Source organism: Penicillium chermesinum (genome assembly GCF_028974085.1).
Source record: "Penicillium chermesinum strain IBT 19713 chromosome Unknown utg000005l:1.0-4115287.0:1.0-4118363.0, whole genome shotgun sequence".
In the NCBI taxonomy this organism is placed as follows: domain Eukaryota; kingdom Fungi; phylum Ascomycota; class Eurotiomycetes; order Eurotiales; family Aspergillaceae; genus Penicillium; species Penicillium chermesinum.
Window position 1 is genome coordinate 2,814,052 of NW_026695315.1, and position 20,026 is coordinate 2,834,077.

The 20,026-nt window shown below is 51.2% G+C and overlaps 8 protein-coding genes across 8 annotated transcripts; 5 read left to right on the forward strand and 3 right to left on the reverse strand.

The window, feature by feature from the left end:
- Nucleotides 1-1,093: 1,093 nt before the first annotated feature.
- Nucleotides 1,094-1,330, reverse strand: N7468_007218 (uncharacterized protein; the record flags this gene model as incomplete). The annotated part of the gene is made up of 1 exon (XM_058476514.1): nt 1,094-1,330. One exon carries the CDS (start codon nt 1,328-1,330, stop codon nt 1,094-1,096), a length of 237 nt encoding a protein of 78 aa, XP_058329404.1.
- Nucleotides 1,331-2,957: 1,627 nt separating this feature from the next.
- Nucleotides 2,958-5,294, forward strand: N7468_007219 (serine/threonine-protein kinase; the record flags this gene model as incomplete). Its single annotated transcript, XM_058476515.1, has 3 exons — nt 2,958-3,140; nt 3,175-4,495; nt 4,558-5,294. 3 exons carry the CDS (start codon nt 2,958-2,960, stop codon nt 5,292-5,294), a joined length of 2,241 nt encoding a protein of 746 aa, XP_058329405.1.
- A 1,800-nt stretch (nt 5,295-7,094) lies between these two features.
- On the forward strand, nt 7,095-8,565 carry N7468_007220 (uncharacterized protein; the record flags this gene model as incomplete). The annotated part of the gene is made up of 2 exons (XM_058476516.1): nt 7,095-8,000; nt 8,071-8,565. 2 exons carry the CDS (start codon nt 7,095-7,097, stop codon nt 8,563-8,565), a joined length of 1,401 nt encoding a protein of 466 aa, XP_058329406.1.
- A 658-nt stretch (nt 8,566-9,223) lies between these two features.
- N7468_007221 (aromatic alcohol reductase) lies at nt 9,224-10,120 on the forward strand (the record flags this gene model as incomplete). Its single annotated transcript, XM_058476517.1, has 1 exon — nt 9,224-10,120. The coding sequence occupies one exon, from the start codon at nt 9,224-9,226 to the stop codon at nt 10,118-10,120; it is 897 nt and encodes a 298-aa protein (XP_058329407.1).
- Nucleotides 10,121-10,277: 157 nt separating this feature from the next.
- On the reverse strand, nt 10,278-11,521 carry N7468_007222 (pepsin-like aspartic protease; the record flags this gene model as incomplete). Its single annotated transcript, XM_058476518.1, has 5 exons — nt 10,278-10,348; nt 10,405-10,682; nt 10,742-11,160; nt 11,223-11,414; nt 11,480-11,521. 5 exons carry the CDS (start codon nt 11,519-11,521, stop codon nt 10,278-10,280), a joined length of 1,002 nt encoding a protein of 333 aa, XP_058329408.1.
- A 3,197-nt stretch (nt 11,522-14,718) lies between these two features.
- Nucleotides 14,719-17,084, forward strand: N7468_007223 (carboxylesterase; the record flags this gene model as incomplete). The annotated part of the gene is made up of 10 exons (XM_058476519.1): nt 14,719-14,936; nt 15,001-15,135; nt 15,193-15,302; nt 15,357-15,454; nt 15,514-15,673; nt 15,726-15,793; nt 15,849-16,148; nt 16,202-16,441; nt 16,502-16,703; nt 16,762-17,084. 10 exons carry the CDS (start codon nt 14,719-14,721, stop codon nt 17,082-17,084), a joined length of 1,854 nt encoding a protein of 617 aa, XP_058329409.1.
- A 295-nt stretch (nt 17,085-17,379) lies between these two features.
- N7468_007224 (exosome non-catalytic core subunit RRP42) lies at nt 17,380-18,606 on the forward strand (the record flags this gene model as incomplete). The annotated part of the gene is made up of 2 exons (XM_058476520.1): nt 17,380-17,937; nt 18,001-18,606. The coding sequence occupies 2 exons, from the start codon at nt 17,380-17,382 to the stop codon at nt 18,604-18,606; spliced, it is 1,164 nt and encodes a 387-aa protein (XP_058329410.1).
- Nucleotides 18,607-18,949: 343 nt separating this feature from the next.
- On the reverse strand, nt 18,950-19,721 carry N7468_007225 (uncharacterized protein; the record flags this gene model as incomplete). Its single annotated transcript, XM_058476521.1, has 2 exons — nt 18,950-19,336; nt 19,419-19,721. The coding sequence occupies 2 exons, from the start codon at nt 19,719-19,721 to the stop codon at nt 18,950-18,952; spliced, it is 690 nt and encodes a 229-aa protein (XP_058329411.1).
- Nucleotides 19,722-20,026: the final 305 nt, after the last annotated feature.

A 20,026-nucleotide genomic window follows, 5' to 3' on the forward strand; every position in this document is an offset into this window, starting at 1 on the left:
GACTCCAAGCACTAATCGTATTTCTTCCCCTCATCGGCAATAAATCATGTCAACCCCTTGAGCGACCGTTCAAGGGCTGGAGGGACAATACATATCGAACGATGCTGCTGAAGACCTGATGCAGGTGGGATGGCAAATAAAAATTGCAACTTCTCTCACTTCTGCGAAGAGGAAACCCTTGATCCTGGCGGGCCATGACCGTTATGCCCCAGAGGTTCGTGATTTGGGCGGGTGGTTCGACTTTATGCAGAACATCGATCGCGTTGGATGTGCTCCCAGCGACGATTGATGTTTTAGATACAGCGAATACCGCCAATACGGCGTATTATGCGAGGCGCGTTACGTCGGTACGATCGATATTATGCGTGATGTCCCGCGACGTCGATGAATCCCACAGGTCTAAGACCATCTTGTTGGAGTGTTTATCATTGCCGAGGAGGGCATGCTCCTGTGGGCTCTTCTTCCCATGACTGTGTTCTCGGGTTCCTGGAGAGTTACATGTGGAGCCCCCTACTTATTGGCTGGAGAAGGTTTGATATTCAAGCTCTCTGACCCAACGAAAGCACCCTGGCGACAGGGATAGGGAGCGGCCGCTGTCACCTCATTTCCCGTGGGCATGGACTAGACTAAAGGCGGAAGCACTGGTGATAAGACCAAAAGCAACAAAGAAACAACCCCTCCCCCCCTTCCCTGCTCTAAATGGATCATGGCTCAGCCATAAAACTCAGGAGATGAAAGGAGAAAATCGCCCCTGGCAAGGAGGGGGGGGGGAGCATAAGAAAGCCCTAAAGACCGATCGAACAACAGACGCAAAGCGCGATCATATGCACGATGCCCCTCTCCCTTGTTTCTCGGGGCAGGTTTAAGGGTATAAGCTTAGATGCTAAAGTAGCTACGGTGTGCCGACCCAAATGCGAACTGTACCCGCCCACCCGAACCTTATACCACACCAATCAGACTGTCCGCTGCCATCCGGACCAGTCGGGGATCGATGCTTCCACTGAAAATTGGGATTTGGGAGATGTCTCCAGAAGGGGATCCAGCGATCCAGTGATCAGGTGGCAAGCCCTGGGTACCCCGATTCCAGCCCTTCCTAGCCTTTCTCATTATTCAGTGAGACAGCGGGTCCGACTACCCAGATGGTACATACAGGATGCAGGATACGTAGAGGCCATACGAAGGCTGGGAGCATGAGTCCGAGGTTGAACATGACAGAGCAGACATGCAGGCCAGACCCTCCTTGCGGGGTGCTCCCAAGATGATGACCTGTTCGATGGAAGCATTCCCAGAGTGCCGGGTAGGAGGATTCAGATTCATCCGCCCACGTCATGTGGGCTTCGCGTCTCCAAGTGGGAAAAATTGGTGGAAAATTACGGGGGCGTCGCGGCCCAAACCGGAGTGATGGGCGTGTCAACGGTGATCAACTTGTGCGGGCGGGAAAAGACTCCCCCATTTTGCCGAGTCTGTTGCTTCTACGGTGAAGGAGGCGGGGTTGGGTTTCGGGGCTGGGAAGGGGGCCACTGGGAGACTGCGCACCTGGACAATTCTTGTTTGGCCGTGGGCATGTCTGCCTAACATGCAACGTTTAGGCGCCGCGCAGAAATTCGAGGGGTTGAAGGGGCATGAGAGGACCAAGGCAAATTTCCCCTCTCTATCTCCAAACGCCAATCATAAGAAAACAAAGCAGAAACAACTCAAAAGAACAACAAATACCTCATTTTAGTGTGTGTGGACCGGAAGGCTAGATCGTACGGTAACTCTTTGCTTATCCCATGGTTCGCAGCGATCTGTCATGAACCCACGAACTATGAAGGATGCCACTCTTCGTCATCACCATCACCGTCATCCTCGTCATAGCACTGTAGGGCCATGATCCTTGACAACCGAGTGGGATGATATGGATATGCACATCGTCCCTGGAGACCGTGATTCCCAGGCCCAATCCCCCAAACTCCAAAACAACTAAATCCGCCAAACGCCCCCAAACACCGAAATGGACAGGCAATGCTAAACTAGTTCTAGACGGCCTTTTGGGGGGGATGAATACCCTGGTTACCTTAAATACGCGTTTTACGCGTTGTGATTTACGGATTACAGAACACACACTAAAGCCAGGCACAGATCCACTGTGGCTCCATTTTTGCCTGTGCGGCACATCCTATTGGGTGGAATTTCCCCATTTACTGGTAATTTACTGGTAACTTTTTGGATCCATCAGGGCGTATTCCTTCCCGTGACCGTTACAAGTTCTTCTCATTATAGAATTACCATTTTGGGCGGATTTTCATTGCCAATAGTGTGCGCGCTGCAAAACCCCAACCGCGCTATCCAGCGTTCTGCTTTTCTTTTCCATCGGGTGCTTCGCCATCTTGACCATCTACAACTTCCCCCGTCTATTTGTATTCCCTGGGACCTGGAGCCAGTATTCCCCAAAGGTGGATCTGATCTGCGGTCGCCGTCTTAAAGTGGTTTTTAATTTACCGTCTCCGCGGGACTTTTAGCTTGGAGCTGCTGTCAGCGGCGTTGACTTCAGGGGTGCCCTTCGATCGTTTGGTGGAGTCTCTCCTATTCTGGAGCGGATTCCTTTTTATTGCTTCGCGCCCGTTCTTCTGGCCCTTCCAGACTACCCTGATCCTCTCTATTCCCCCCCTCACCTTCCCCCCTCGGCTTCAATCTCCCAACTACTCTTGTCACTCCTTGAACAAAAGACCAATGGGACAGGTTCTACACGCACTTGATCTACTCCGGATAATGAACACAACCTGCAATTGACTTCCCTATCTCGACATCTGATTCGGAAGTGCTCAAAGTCACCCCTCGCTCCTCCGGCACCCTATACATTATGTGAGATTTCCGCGCGGAGACTTGTTCAACTGACCTTCCAGGCAGACCGGCTGACGGCTTGACAGATCCTACCTTCCTCTTCATCTGCGGGCAGACGCGAAGAGACATCTACAATGACCATCACATACGAAACCCCTGCCCGTGGGGCTCCGGCTTCAATGGCAACATTAGAAGATCGGTTCCAGGTGATGAAGGAAGTTGGCGACGGTAGTTTTGGTAGTGTCGCTGTTGCACGTGTGCGGACAGCCGGTGCTCATATCGCGCGACGAGGACGATGGTACGGGTCATATGACGTAGTAACCATGGAACCGCCGCTGACTCGATCCACAGGTCGCAATCAAAACAATGAAGAAGAGCTTCGACTCACTAGCACCATGTCTCGAGCTGCGCGAGGTAATCTTCTTGCGGACTCTTCCAGTGCACCCGCACTTGGTTCCCGCCCTTGACATCTTCCTTGACCCCATGTCCCGAAAGCTCCATATTGCAATGGAGTACATGGACGGCAACTTGTATCAGCTCATGAAGTCTCGCGATCACAAGTACTTCGAAGGCAAGCATGTGAAGAGCATCTTGTACCAGATTCTTGCTGGTCTGGATCACATCCACGCCCACCACTTCTTCCACCGTGATATTAAGCCCGAAAACATCCTCGTGTCTACCTCCGCCCCGAACGACTCTACTTTCAGCCGCTACTCTAATCTCGTCACTCCCCCATCCACTCCTCCCACCTACACCGTGAAGATCGCCGATTTCGGGCTTGCGCGCGAGACTCAGTCCAAGCAGCCCTACACCACCTACGTTTCCACCCGCTGGTACCGAGCGCCTGAGGTTCTTCTGCGCGCGGGAGAGTATTCTGCCCCGGTTGACATGTGGGCGGTCGGGGCGATGGCTGTAGAGATTGCTACTCTGAAGCCACTGTTCCCGGGAGGCAACGAGGTTGACCAGGTCTGGCGCGTCTGCGAAATCATGGGTAGCCCTGGAAACTGGTACAGCAAGTCGGGTGCCAGGATCGGTGGTGGTGAATGGCGGGAGGGTTCCCGCCTGGCGCACAAGCTGGGCTTCACATTCCCGAAGATGGCCCCTCATTCGATGGACAGTGTCCTCAACCCCCAGCACTGGCCGGCCGCTCTCGCCGATTTTGTGACCTGGTGTTTGATGTGGGATCCCAAGAACCGTCCCACATGTCCCCAGGCCCTGAACCACGAGTACTTCGTCGATGCTGTGGACCCTCTCCGACCCAAATCCTCTACGTCTTCCAGGCTGCTCGGTCGTAAGCAGTCCGAGAAGAGCTTCAAGTCTCCTACCCTCACTCCTTCCGACTCCCCCACACTGTCCAGCAAGCCTTCGTGGTTCCGCCGATCCATGATCGGTCGTTCCGAAAGCCCTGTTCCAAATGAGACCAGTCCTGCTAGACCCCCCGGCCGTCACATCCAGCACCGTTCCCGAAATCCAGCCTGCCAAGGCTCGCCCAGCAAACACCAAGCGAGCTACATGGACAAACGGTACGACCAGCGGGGCTCCGATGCCCATTCTTCCCTCCATCCGACCTGTCTCTCCCTGTCCAACTCGGTTACCGCGCAAGCAAACGCGACAGTGGCCCATGGTGAGACAAAGGCCGAGGCCGATGCCAAGGCCAGCAAGAAGATTGGTCGTCAGCTCTCTGTCAACTCGAATGGAAACCACTACTCGGATGCCCACCGCCTGGAAGCGGAGAGATTGCTCAATGGCTCTGGCAACACTACCCGACTACCAAGGAGAGCTTTTTCTCCCACCTGCGCAAACGTGCCCGCCGACTGTCTGGCCGAAACCAGGCAGCTGCTCCTCCAGATGACATTGAGGCCAATGCCGGTTGCATCCCTTGGTCGAACCGCTCATCGATGGCTTTGGATGGCTCCGGTATGGCTGCTGATGGCAAACAGGCCCACTCGGACTTGAGTGACCTGGACAAAGCTCTCAACAGTGTCAAGTACACTTTAGATTCTTCCACCAAGGGCAATGTCCCAGTGCAGCTGCCCGCTGGATCGGACAACATCATCACCAAGCGCCAGTCGATGCCCGGGACCACTAGCAACCCTGGTCCTATCTCGAGCAGGACTCGTCGCGCAATGCAGATGACCGGTCATCCCGTGCATCGCTACGAGACTCCCGAGGAAGAGGATGAGCTTCTGGACGAGGTCCTGCACTCTGCTAGCAGGGCCGCCCGACGTCTTGCGCTAACCCAGTCGATGGCCGCGCCATCGCCCAACGTGACTCAGCGCCTGACTGACAACTCGCGCGCCCTGCCGAGCCCATATCCTACCCCTTCTCCCACTGCCAAATGCGATGGCTACTTCGACAATATTCCAACAACGACTCCTGTCAAGCAGACCAAAGCGGACCCCAATTCCAACCGCCAGTGGCCTACTCCTCCTTACGAGGAGTCTGAGTGGAACAACAAGAATTTCATCTAGTTGACCACTATTATCTGACCATCTTCGACCCCTCTTTTTCACCAGCTCCCTCTCTTTACGCACCAAAATAATTATCTAAAACTGCTCGGATAACGGGATAAAACCAAGGCGTCTGGATTTCGGTTTCTTTTCTGGCTCCCAGGATGTGGACATTTTCGGGGTCTCATAGTTCTTTTCATTTTCGCTGTCCATTTTTTTTTTCCTTCTTTCCATCATTCATACATACCCTACAGGCTTTATATATAGACGGAACTGGCCTCGCAATCTCGGTTACACTTGGGAGTCCTTTCACTTTGTCATTTGGTTTCTTTGCAGAGGCGTTTGCACAGATTTCCTTGCCCATCATTCTACTTCATTGATACCACCCGCGCGAGCCGCTTTTTTCACCATTTCCTATCTTGCATATCTCACCCTTGACCATTTCCGATGAAACGGCTGTCATTTCTTTTTGCTCTTTTCATTTGTCCATATACAACCGCCTTGTACATTTTCCCGACTCTGGCCTCCTTCTCTTGTCCTTACTGCCTTCGCTTTCTTTTCATTTCCTCCTATCTCACCTCACTCCGCCTCCCAATGGGATACCTCTTGATCCAAGCCGGTCTACCTCACTCTTTCATGTATTATTTGTTGTCCATCAGACCGGCTGGGCTCCGGTCTTTGAATTGTGTAATATAGCATCCTGGCCTCTGGCCTCTACATACAGACACCTACCTGTCCTGCATAATAGCGTTGTCCATCAAGTGCATCAATCGAACTTCCTCACCCTAGAAACTACGAGTCATTTTGCTGTCCGTACTAGATCAAAACTCGAGTCAAGGTTCTATACTGATGCCCAATCTTCCTCGTCGAAGCTGCCGACCCGGCAATGACTGTTCGCCCCCTCCCGTCGGCCCCCAGCGGGGCCAAAATCACCCTACCACTATATCGGACCTTGGAGAATCCAGATCCATGGTCACCGTGGTATATGCCAAATGTCTTAGAAAAGGCTCTACAGATTAGCCAATGCCCAAGGAATCAACGTTTAAAGACATTCCAATTTGCAAACATCCAACCCTGGGGCTATTGCGATGCAAGTAAGCACATGGTTGAGCAAGCATGGTGTTTCTCACTGGATTGTCTATGGAAGCTCAGCCAGCCGTCAGATTAAGCAATTGTAATGTAGGCAGGGTGCGGGGTCTGGCAAATGGTGCCAGCCTCGGGCTGAATGCAAGAGTGGCAGCACCGATGAGCCTCCGTCTCGACCCCGTTGGTGGTTGTTCTTCAAAGGCGAATGGTAGAAGGCTACGTGTTGCTCTGAGTCAGATCCTCGCTGGTCGTCGCTCGAGTGTTGCATTGCCGATTATCCATTGCATATGTCCTATCCAGCCACATTGGGCTTACAGCTACTATATGAAGTGTAGATCGGTCGTTATGCAGGCCAGCGTAATGTACTCCGCCCAACCATCGCCTATAAAATTGAGTGAATGCCTCTGAAGGGCTTGGATCATCTCGCATTGGTCAAGGGAAATCACCGAGATACTCATTCCCCGTTTTACAAGCGACAAACTTGACTGTCCACAATGGCAATAGATCCTACCGTCCCTCCGCTGCTGGATAGATCTTCCGCGGAACCGCTTGTGATCGTGCAGCAAACAATAGGATACTTGGAGAACCACAAGGGTAAGAGCTCAAGCCTCTATTCCTGTCACGTTAGAAGGAAGAGACTGCTGACATTCTATAGTAGCCAGTTTCTTGCTCTTGGTTGGTTTGTACATCTTCTCGGGCAGAGCCGGAACCCCTCTGACAGCAAAGCCCGCCACGATGGGCGTCTCTTTCGATTTGGCTCTCGTCATCGTTTTAGGGATCATCACTGTCCATCAGTGCAAGTATTTCTCATGGCAAGTGCGCTTCGCGCAGCTGCAATGGAGATCTTTGACCACCGCATTTGAAGGAGCCCTGGGCGGGACCACGGCCACCTCAGCATTATTTGTCATGGCGATCTCGCCTCTTCCATTTACTACCATCCTCGTCGGCCTGATGATAGCGTGGCAATACGTTCTTGTCAATTATTACCAGATGATCAGAGCAACGACTGCCACTGGAGATGAAGTGTATTACGAAGCAAAGCTGGCATACAAAACCGCTTCCGACCATGCGGCCATTGTGACTGAGACCACCAAATCCATCCTGCCTATTATCAAGGCGATCACTGACGACCAAGAAGAATACTTCGATCACATTCTGAACCTTCCGCTTCCCAGCATCGCGACCTTCCACGGCAATCTCAAACATATCAATGAGATCGCCTCCGTGCTAGCAGGTCCGAACTTGGACATGGTCGAACTAATCAAGGAGGGAGGTAGAGCACATGAGAAGACCAAGTGGCGAGTGGAAAAAGCCAAGCTTCTAGCCAAGCACGGAGAAAAAGCGGAGGCAGAAGCTATGCTGCACCAGGCCAATGAGGATTTGGAGGCCATTCGCCACCTCGAGACCAAGCTTTCTGCTGTATTATCGAAGGTTCGATTGCTTGATGCGAAGTTCACCTTCGAAAACACAGTTGAGGTCCACAAGCAGATGCTTCGGGAGTTTCGAAAATATTCAGAAGGGATCTTCGCTGACTCCCCGGCTCCTGCAGCTGCTCCAGCTCCATTGGCGTCTCAGATGGAACCACCCGTTCCCCAGCCTGAGCCCACGGAGCCCCCACAGCCAGTCTTGCCAAACAGCTTGGTAAGTACATTAATGTTTCATTGAAGATTATTCGACATGCTCATTGCTGGTCTCTTTCTGTGCTCTGTAGACTTTGACGAACCCTATCGCGCTGGCCGGTAGCCTTTCGGGCGCTGCAGAGACTATCGACGATGTGGCATTCGAGCTTTCATTGCCGTTCCCGGTGAAGATCTATGGACATGAGAGCTCGGTCCTATCCATCAATGATAATGGCATGATCTGTTTGGACCATGGTCCTGATGATGTACAAAATCGGAGATTAGGCACGCAGCTCCCTGCTCTGAACGGAATCCCACCATACACCCTCTTCCCTCTCTGGGAAGATCTCATGATCAAGAAGGGCAAGCCACATGGGATCTATTACGAGATTGAAGGGGCAGAGCCAAACCGGAAAATCACCATTGAGTACTATGTTACCCGCTTTCAGGAAGAAAATCTGTACTTCCATTTCCTGGTCATTCTCGAAGAAGCACGCCCTAGTGTTGTCACGTTCAAGTATTTTGATGTGAACGACAAGGGAAAGCTCGGCACCGTCGGGGTCCAGGGATCACATGGTAAGTACTAGGAATTATTCATTTTTTGTGCCAGGGGATTGGGGATTGACCCTTTCTAGATTTTATCATGTTCTCTTTCAACGAAGAGAAGGTGCTGCCCGGCCTTCAATTGGTCTTCGATACGTCCCCCGGAGTCAATAGTCTGGAAAAGTCCAATTTCCAGCTACCCCGTCAGCGATAGATTGACTTCGGCTTTGGACCAATGCTTTGTCGCGCTTAGCGGAGCAACTCGAGTTGGTTCCTTCGTGTACACCACCTGGTTATGGTTTCTGCGAGATTTTCCTGCCTTTGCTTCTTCTACCTCAAACATAACCTATAGGTTTTGTCAAATTGATAAAGGGCACCCGGTATCTGAATCAATAAAGCTGTGCGTGATGGTTCCATCATGAAAAATGAATCATAACTCTTCTCATCGTTAACCTGCCCCCAGGGGGCCAGTCAATTTTTGATTAACAATAATTCAGCGCTGCTTACGAATGGTTACTTCACGTGCTATAATAAACAATTAGTCGCTGGTATGAAGTATTTCTACTAAGATATTCCTAGCATTAAAGCCTAGATCAGGCTGAACTTCCTTTACACCTCTAAACTTTCAATTGATTTCCATTGAGCAGGACCGTTACCTTTTTGGCCCTCAGCGTGTCTCGGCGTCACACTCCTGGTAGCACTATGGTTTCCCATGTCGCGATTGCTGGAGCGACCGGCAATCTGGGCTTCCCTATCCTCAATGCCATTCTCGAGGCAGGATGCAGAGTGACAGTCTTGCCGCGGATCGGAGGAAACTCCTCCGAATTGAAACCACACCCAAACCTCACCATCAAAGAAGCCGACTTTCTTTTCACCAGCTCTCTTACTCTTGCACTTGATGGGGTCGAGGTGGTTGTCCCTTGCTTAGCGACACTAGCCACTGGTGCTCAGAATCCGCTCATCAACGCTGCGGTGGCTGCGGGCGTGACTCGATTCATCCTGGCGGAATTTGGAATGAATTCTACCAACCCGTACCGTATGGCGTTGCCGGTTTGTGAGCCGAAGGTAGCAACGTATAAATACCTTCTTGCTAGTTCAGAGGCTAGTCCACACTTTACCTTCACCGGAATTGCGAATGGTCTGTTCTTGGATTGGTGCTTGCAGGCTGGTATCATTCTTGATCTGAAGCACCGCTCAGCAACGTTGTATAATGGTGGAGATGTGCCTTTTACCACGACTACTCTGGCTGATGTTGCTCGAGGCGTGCTTGGTGTTATTGAGCATCTTCATGAGACTAAGAACCAAAAAGTTTACATCCAGTCGGCTGGAGTGACCCCAAATCAGCTGATAGGATATGCGAAAGAATACGATGGAGGAAATTGGACCACGATGGTGAAGAGCACAGAAATCTTGAGGCAGGAGAGTCTCCAAGAGCTTGCCAAAGGGCCTGCAGCCGATATTGAGCTAGCAATGCTCGGGTTTTGCATAGTTGCGTCTTGGAGTCCGGAATATAGCTGTGACTTCTCGTCGCATCTAGACAATGAGCTGCTGGGTATCAGAGGGCTGAATAAGAAACGACATGAAGAGGTTCGTTGGTAGATTATTGTAGGGATATTTTGAACAACTGGACTTTTGTTATTCCAATTTTATACAATAAGCGGTCCTGGAAATACACTCTCGAGACTGTTCTATGTGGTAGTAGTAAAGTTTCAAGCTTGGGAGCCCCGCCAGGATGAACATCTCAGAGCAGATAATCCTACTTCAGCACTGCAAATCCAAGGGTAGAATCGTCGGTGTTGTGATCAACATACTTCCCTTCCATGAATGCTGTTTATTTCTTAGCTAGCGCTTACGGAACGGGGGGGGGGGTAGGGGTGGCTCACCTTGCCCGACAAGCCAGAAAGGAATATCTCTCATGCCGACAATTGTACTTTGGCATCTCGATCCAGTGGAATTCAATTCGAGGCCATGGGGGACAATATCAAAGACTTTCCCTGGCTGGCTCTCCGTTTCGTTAGAGGCAGAAGGAAACTTGAAGCCGAGTTGTGGCGGGTTCTGGCAGCTGTAGTATCCCTTCAAGACCGTCACGCCATCCGCATTCGGTTCTTCGATTCCTTCCATTCCACTAGCATCAAAGAACTGCTGGGCGTCGTCGAAAGGCCTAGTAAAATCAGTCAAGGGCTGTTTGGGTACTAATCCAACTATTGGCTGGGAACATACGCAATAATCGTTGCAGTCCCGCTGTCGAGCGTGATCAGAACGTCGTTCTTGATAGCAGTTCCATTGACGGCCAGATCGCCATACAAGGCCCACTGAGAATCCAACGGGGCAACCGTCAAGTCACCCTCAAACTCAGAGTACTCCACGCCTCCATAGTATTGGGAGCCCGTGCCGTCCGCCCCAAGCGCCAAGCCGAAGCGGCACTCTTGGATAAGTGAAGAGGCGCAGAGCTTATTCCACCAACTGGTGACCGAGTCCCCGAGGCTGCTTTCCTGCCCGGCGAGCCCCATCAGTCCATCTTCGGGGAAAGGCAGCGCATTGGATGGCTGATACTGCGTGACAACGCCCAACTGCTGTTGAGGGGTTGTCAGGTCGGTTCCGACAAGAGTGACCGAGTCTTCGAAGACATTCCCGGAAAGCTGTCACAACTCGTGAATTAGCAATTTTCTGTAGCGCTGGATTTTGCGGTAGGAAAATGAACCTTTTCATAGCCGGAACCGTCCGGCTTTGTGGTTTCATATTGAATAGAGAACGTATGGTGCAAGTTCTTTGAATGCGGGCCTGGCTTGTAGTAGCGGCTACCGGGGTTAAAGATCAGATCGGAGGATCCTGTGTCGATCAAAATCGATGCATTTCGCGAGTTGCCGACAGTAAAGTGTCCGAACCAGAAGTTCTTCATGTGTCAAGCCTTTATTAGCCATGGTTCTTTCTGGGCTCCGAGCCGATCACTAGCTTTACCTGTGCCTCGAAGACAGAGCCGGCTGCTGGGCTGCTGCGCATGCGAAGAGAGTGTTCCCCGCCAAATGCGATCGCCCTCTCTGCAGAGGTACTCTGATAGGCTTTCCTTCGACCAGTGAAGTCAAAACAGCCAGGCCGTACAAGGCGGCCAGCATCAATGTAGTAGAAGAATACATGCCGATCTACACAGTCGAAACCAATTAACACCGTGGCATATTGAGACGCAGGAGGGGGCCAATTCATTAAATATCCCTGCGCGGACTATTCGAATGTGACCATCAAAGATGGGCGTGGGAAGCCATGTCTATCATTTACCTAGAGTTCTTTAGTTCAATGCTACCCCGTCGATCCCGTGCTGCCGCTAGACGCCACTTGTGACCCACAGCCTCGGAAGTCCAACGGAGAACCTTAGCTATTCCTGAGATCGGTACCTGGATCGTCTAGACGGGCTTTGACCTGCTTTACCAATCATCCTGAAACTGCCTATCGGTATGTGCATTATTACTTTCCGTTTAGCTTCAAGCCTCTCGACTTGTTTCGGAGCTCCAGCCTGATGTCACCCTCTGGATGATTCCCACGTGGCACGCGCAAATGAGACCTGCTCGTGATGGACACGCCGCACCCCCGGTTGATTGATGTAATGCGTGATACATCTTAAGTTTAAAAACCGGCCTTGAGCGATTTAAGCAATTCCTAGCCAGGGCCCATATACGATTGGGGAAGTCTAGAGCCCTAATTGTCCCAATCATGGCTGAATTCACTGCTCGGGGCCAATTTGTTCCGATCGGCACAACCTCATTAGTCATGGGGTATCCTCACATCACGGAGGCAGTGCTCTTGCACTCCTAGGTTAATCATCAAATATCATCATCGACTGATGTCAGTAGTATCACGAGTATTTGAGAACTTTGAGAACGAATACAGTCCAAAATCCGGCGGTCCAGGTTTACGATAGATCGGGCAGGCAGGGATTGCCGCGGTCATCTCTCACAAAATAATCAGAGTCCGAGTCTCTAATGTCACGGGCCAGGGCCCGATGTTGATCACGTAGGACACGTGACCTTGGCATACTAATGGCGGAGGACTGGTGTATTGAACTCCTTTCCTTAAGTTTATTGAACACAGTTCGTGGCCTAGTATAGATTGAATCAAGTCTTACTTTAGCCCTTCACATCTAAATAGAGATGGGAAATCAATTAACTGGGCATTCTTTATAGAGGCGGCTCAACCAAGGCTGATCCTCGCGGTTTCAGTGGCCGGAGGTGTAGTAAGAAAAGACTCCCCAAAGTCATGGGACTCTCCTCCTCAGGCGCATGCATAATTATTTTAGCAAGTAATAAAACTCATCTTCAGAATGCAAACACGGATATTCCCATACATCACGACAAATAAATGCGCAAACACCCGGTGCGGATAGACCGAACTGAAGGTGGCTGATGTCGGAGCGTCAGGAGGGAGGGGTAATGTACGGGATGTGGATGAAATATATATAACTTTGAACATTCTAAAATGACAGGCACCGGCTATTTATACAGTGGATTCCTTATATAAGAAAAGTTGGGAGCATTCGTCTAGAGACAAACGAGCAGTAATACGGCAGTAACGGCACCGCGTGTTCCAACACAGGGCTGCAAGTCGTAGCCCGTCGTAGCCAGTCGTGTTCTGGTGTACACAAGACTGATTTTCAGCGACGTTTGAAGTTGAATTATACTCCGAACACCACAACATCTGTCAGAATCACAGGTGGACTATGGGAGGATCAAGAAAAGTTGTCGATCGGGGAGACCTAGTACATCTCGCGTATCTAGAATCCTTGCCTCCCTTTCCTCTATCTCAAACTTTAGATATCCTCAATACATTGCTTCAGCTCCGACCCGAGGACACGTTTCCTTTCCTTTTTCTTGACCGATGTTCAACTATTAGAAATATGTCTGCCATTGTCTGGGGCTCCTTGCGTGACTCATCTGTAAATCGGGATCTGATGATCTCTCTCCTGCACATTCTACACCAGAATTGGCATCATTCTGCTCTTTCTTTTCCTCTGGCCGGGGCTCTAATTCAGGCTCAATCAAGGAACTCGGCCAGCCATCCCTTATCCCACGTAGGAATTCCAAATGACATGTCATCACAAACGCACCGTTAAGACATTGCTTCTCGATCGGTTTTCCAGGCAGCCTTATTCTGCCGGAAATCTACAGTACCTATTCCACCTATCCTTTAGTGTGGTTCAACGAAATCTGGATTGGAGATATCTAACATCCACTAGCATTTTCCACGGGTACCCCTTATCCATCGACCCCTATCCATCGACCCCTTCTCTTAGCCGACCGCCGGACATTACATTACCGAATGTGATCTTCCACTTAGAACGTTCCTTGAATAGACCGGTAGTTCTCGCGATCCAACAATTACAACACTTAGCCCTAGCTCTGTTCTTCCATATTACTCTTAAATATTCCCCATACCTCAAATCATCAGGGCTATCCATATCTCGATCCAAATGTCCAATATAGAGTCAGGAGTAAGTCGCCGACTTATATTATAGACCGAGGTTATCCATGAGAAAATCCATTGCTCCATATAACCGCTCGCGGACAGAAGGAATCTTGTCCCAATGCAGAAGGAATGCCGCACCTAAGCCTAATTCATAGCCAAGTGCCGTGTAGCGCCGTGTAAGTTTCCGGAGAAATCAACCGGGGTCGAGTTACCGTTGGGGAATGTGGGGTGCAGATGCGGGGAATTCCGATCTCCACAGGTTCGTTGGAGCGCATCTGTGTCCACTTATTATTGAAGCAGGAACCTATGGGATTAGGTCCCGAGTGGCAAAAACTTAAATGTAGTCCGCAATCATTACCCAGTCCGGCTTATGTGCCTCGGTTCCCGGAATTATAGTGTCCTAAAGGATATTAGTGCCAAATTATGCAAATTCCGAGCACATGTTAATGCACTTGCATACTAACGGCGTCCTCGAACCAATCACTGTAGCACCGTTATCAGCCACTTGATGCTATACCCGAGGCTTCGATGTGGGGTGGAGAACCCAAGTACATGCGATATCGAGGCCCCGGTATGGGGACCCCAGAAAATCCCGAGCGAAAACGGCCATGACGCCTTCTTCTGGATGCTTGATTTGTAATTCTGTTCTGTCGGCAGGTATAAATCGAGAAATTTGCACTTCATCGAGTTGCTCCTGACACAAAATACTCTGTCAAGACCGTCATTGAGCCAAGATCTTCATAATGCGGCATCGAGCATCTTCCAGATCGTTATTGGCGATATGCCTTTCATTCTTATCCCTGGGTGTTGTGTCCGCCCATGATCCGCCCAGCAATCCGCCCAGCAATCCATATCCGGAAGGCAGTCTACCTGACCCTTCGAAGCCCCTGGAGGTCAACCTGGGTTACGCCGGCTACGTTGGAGTCAAAAACGCCACTTCCGGCCTGAATACTTGGCAGGGGTATGTGCGATCATTCTAAAAAGAGAGCTCGTTGTTCTCTTGGCGTAAACTAATTCGTTGCAAGGATACGCTATGCACAAGCACCGATTGGAGATATGCGATGGCAGGCCTCTGTGCCGCCTCGGACGGAGTTCAATGGTACATTTTTGGATGCGAGTACTTATGCACCGATGTGTCCCCAGGCGCCACCTCGTTTTCAGTAAGCCACATCCGTGTCCTCACTTGACCAAGCACGCTTAACCGATTTTGTGTTTAGGGTTCCGGATCCTGCATGGGCAGCAGTCAAGTCAGAGAGTGAAGACTGTCTCTTTGTGAACGTATGGGCGCCAGAAAATGCAACTGATCTGCCCGTTTTCGTTTGGATTCGTAAGTGGTCCAATTTGCAAATTTCTCGGACTTGAAGTAACACGTGCTACTTAGATGGCGGTGGATATGGCGTCGGAAATGCTGATTCAGATATGTCATGGATGGTTGATACGTCCCAGACCAAGTTTGTTGCGGTGGCGATGCAATACCGAGTATGCGGATCAAAGTCTATCCTCTTGATGAGAGTTACTGATGTTGACCTTTTTTCTAGCTTGGCGCATTCGGCTTCTTAGCGAGTGAAGATGTTCATCAACATGGAATCACCAATGCGGGTCTCTACGACCAGTACCTAGCACTGCAGTGGGTGCAAAAGTATATCGCATTGTTTGGGGGTAACCCAGATCGCGTTACTATTGGAGGCGAATCTGCTGGTAAGGATGATTGATCTTGATACAGGTCCATGCAAAGCTGACATGTCGATAGGAGGTGGCTCGGTCATGTTGCAAGCCATGGCTTACGGTGGCACCGTAGGCGACGAGCTTTTCGATGGTGTATGACTTTCTCTGCTTGCCTTGTTACTAGACACGAGACTGACAAAAACAATAGACATTTGCCGCCAGTCCTTACCTGCCTCAGCAACATCACTATAACGACCCTGTTCCAACTACTTACTACGAACAATTTGCCGCCGAGGCAGGTTGCCCCCACAGCAAGACTGAGAGCGTTTTCGACTGTCTGGTAGCGGCGGATACCAGCGCGCTTCAGAATGCGTCGTACACTGTAACGACCAATGGCAAATACGGACAGTGGCCATTCGTGCCTGTGACAGATGGAAAGTTTGTCCGGGAGCGACCGAGTGCACAGCTTTCTACCGGGCTAGTCAACGGGAATAGAGCATTAATTGGAGTAGGTGAATGGCCGGATCCAGAGTATGGATTTGACGTGCTGACAATATATAGAACAATGCCAACGAAGGCGTTCTCTTTACGCCCCAAAATGTGACCACGGAGGAGGATTTCATTGACTTTGCGAAATACTTAATGCCGTGGCTTAATGACCATCATATCCAACAAATCTTGGCTGAATATGCCCTGCCCGTCAGTGTACCTACTGCGGGATTCGCTACGAACGGCTTGAATGACAATGCTGATGCTGATTTCGTGAGCCCCTATGGTGTTGGACAACAACAGCGTGCCAATGTATGACTTCTGGTATCGATATATGAACATCTAAGATGTGCTTACTGACTTGAATAATAGAACCTCTATGCGGAAACTACTTTCGTGTGCCCCGCTTACTGGATCGCCGATGCATTCGGGCTGAAAAGTCAGAAAAGCTACAAGTATCAATTCTCTCTGGTGAACTCCTGCCATGGAGATGATCTGCGCATATACTTTGGCCCGACATCCGCTAGCAGTGTACCTGCCACCATGAGTCGAGCATTCCAAGACTCTTTCAGGTGTAAGTCTCTATAATCTGAAGTATGATAACCTAAGACCGAAACTAATGGCCGGAAAAGCATTCTTTGACAGTTTCATTGCGCACGGAACGCCTACGAACACTACCTCGTACAGCCCCAAAGCTCCTGCCAAGATCGCGGAGACCCTTGAAACGTGGCCATCATGGACGCCATTTGACCGAGTGCAAATGAACCTAAACCAGACAGGCGGCACTCCCACCAGACGTAAGGATCCCATGAGTTCATGCCAACAAATTATCAATACATACATGAACCCAGGCTTGGTTCCTGATTTCAGCATGGTGAATGGGTACACCTGGGAGGGAGGTCGAGGAAGAAGATGCGACTTTTGGAAGTCGATTGGGTCTGCTGTTCCTGAGTAATAGAAATAGATTCTAAGCGCGAATAGAGACAGAAATTAGCATATGACAGTCAAAGCCTTATAAGCACTGAAAAGGAGCCAGGGAACGCCGGCCAGTGTAGAGAGCAAGGAAGAAGAGGCGCCTTCCAGTCAAAGTTCAAGTGGGGAACCTGAAGCGAAGAATAGCTGATAAAAGCGGCGCGTTAATGCTGCCCCACTTGTGGAGATTTTTCCAAAGCTTCCATTAAGCACCGCGATCAACTTCACATTTCTCTCGCCAGACATATTCTGCTCTTCGAGAGAGAGTAGCCCTCACAATGTCCAACCCGCGACAGGCTTCATCAGCCTCACAAACGCCACACCTCTCCCCCGCCGAACTCTCCTACCTGTACACCTCGTTATCGCTCCCCAAAGGCCCAATCCGCCCCGATGGCCGCTCGCCTACACAATTCCGTCCTTTGACCGCAGAAACCGACATTCTCCCTGGAACCAATGGTAGCGCGCGTATTGGTTTCGCAGATGGCACCCAGGCCATCGTCGGCGTCAAGGCTGAGGTTGAGAAGACCGTTCTTGCATCCGATATTCTGCAGCAGGATGTCGAGAATGACCTCCAAGCCCCAAGCGACCGGCGCGACGGAGCGGAGTCTACCCCATCTGCCGCGGCAGGGGGCCACGGCTCATGGGTGCAGATGTCCATTGAGATTCCTGGGTTCCGAGACGACGATGCGCTGCCAGTGTTCTTGTCGGAGATGATGCGCGAGTCGCTCGTCGGTTCGGTGACCGATGCAGGGAAGGGCAGGGACACCGAGATGGCCGGTGGGCTGAAGGGAAGGCTGGTTATCAATAAAAGGTGGCATTGGCGTCTATACATCGACGTAAGTCTTATTTCTTCCCCCTCATCTGGCTTTCTCTCCGGCGCTCGGACTAATATCTGGCAGGTTCTCCTTCTCTCCCAACCACTTTCATATCCTCTTCCTCTCCTGTCATTGACGACCCACCTTGCCCTTCTATCGACCAAGCTCCCCAAGCTCAAATCGCAGGGCGAAGAGGATCCTTTCTTCGACGACGATTGGGGCGTCGCAGAGCACCTCTACCCGCGCCCTTCACCCTCAGCCTCTGCGACGTCCTCACAGATCCGGCCGCCGGTGACTCTCCTTGTTATCTCTGTGGGGGACAACGTCATCTTCGACCCCAACCGGGAAGAAATCTCCGTTGCGGACGCTGTCCTAGCGATCTCGATCACACGCAATAGCGAGGGACAAGGCTTGAAGCTTTTGTCTATTCGCACCATCGATCCCCCCTCCCGGCTGACGCAGCCCGGGGTGCCGAACTCAGAGAATCTAAGTACCATGGCTGCTACTGGAAACTCTGACAACGCGGCCGCTGCAAATCCGTCGGCTGGCCAAGAAGAGGTGCCGGGCGTCTGGAGACCTAGGCGAGGTGGAATCAAACGCAGTGTCATTACCGAGCTTACTCGCACAGTCTTGAAGAAGGGCGGAGTGGGTGAGGAGGTCCTTGAGGGCCTGGAGGGTGTTGAGGTCTAGCAGGTTTTCCCGTCTAGTTTGATAGAGATGGTGCATGATACCAATGTTTGCAAGTGCCAAAAAAAATAATGAGAGGCGATTCATGATTCATGATCTACGGTACATTCGATAAGGTACATTGGTACGTTCGACTCTGGTTCTGCGGGAATTGGGGCCGGGGGAGGGAATGTAGTTTTACAAATTGTACAACCCGGACTCTTCTAAGCCTTGTCCATGTTAGCTGACCGGGGAGGATAAGACGGCTTCAAGGCCTCGATGCAAAAGTCCGAATATATCGCCAATACCCCAGGTCTGATATGTATGGCCTGGTATGCATCTGGACCTGTCTATATCAGGGAGATGATTACCAGATCCCGAGCCACTTCTTGACCGGCCTCCTCCTCCCTTCGAAATCCACGTACTCTCCATCGGCCTTTTGCTCTGCATCTGCTGCAATTGGCGACTGAGGATCCGCGACAGCCTTCTCCTTCTCCTTCTCATTAGGCTCCTCCAGACCGTGCGCAACACGGAATTGTCTGCGCTTCTCCGCATCCTCCACCCGACGGTGACGCTGCTCGCGCACCAGCATGGAATTGTGCTGCACATGCATGCGGTAGACGTTCAATGCCTGCGAGATAGTGTCGAAGGGGGCCGTCAACAGACCCGACCAGGGCGGAAGAAGATGAGCGAAGGGCGACTTGGCCTTGAAGTCCGTGGTGAAGGTAAAGGTCGCGAGGGAAACGAGAACGCTCTGAAGAACATAACCATGTTAGCAGCTGCACGAGACGTTGGGCCTCCGCCATGAGGTGCTTTGTTTTTCTGGCTCCCCTTACCATCGCAATCCACACATGGATCCATTTGCTCGTAAGAAACTTATGCATCACGGTCCCCTCCGGCGGGAACATATTCGGGTACTGCTTCTTGTTCTGCGCTTCGCGCTCTTCCGCTGTCAGGCGCGGGCCATAATTGACTGGTTGGCTGGAGCTGGTCACACGGGCTGGGTCCACGATCCGTTGGGGGTGCGAGGGGTGGGCGAAATTTGTCTGGTTTCTCGAGGACGCGGGGCTTCTCGGTGCCGCTGCTCTTCTTCCCACGGGCAATTGCGCTGGTAGCGGAGAAACTACGTTGAGCTGCATAGTGGGCCGATCCCGGAGCCTGAGCTTGGAGAACTCGAACAGTGCGGGCAGTTGGGTACCCTCGCGGGAGCAGGAACTGAGGGATTGAAATTGGCGGCATGGTGGCTCTGTTTTCCTTGAGCTTTGGCGGAACGGAACTTTTCTTGGAGATGTTGGTTTCCCATATCACGTGATATCATTCAACTTTTGCGTTATTGAAAGATGACTACGGTACCAAAGCACGAGGAAAGTCACAGAAAGTTGGCTGTTTAGAGGGCCATAGAATATTGCATCAATTTGATCGTATGGATAGCCATGGGATGGAA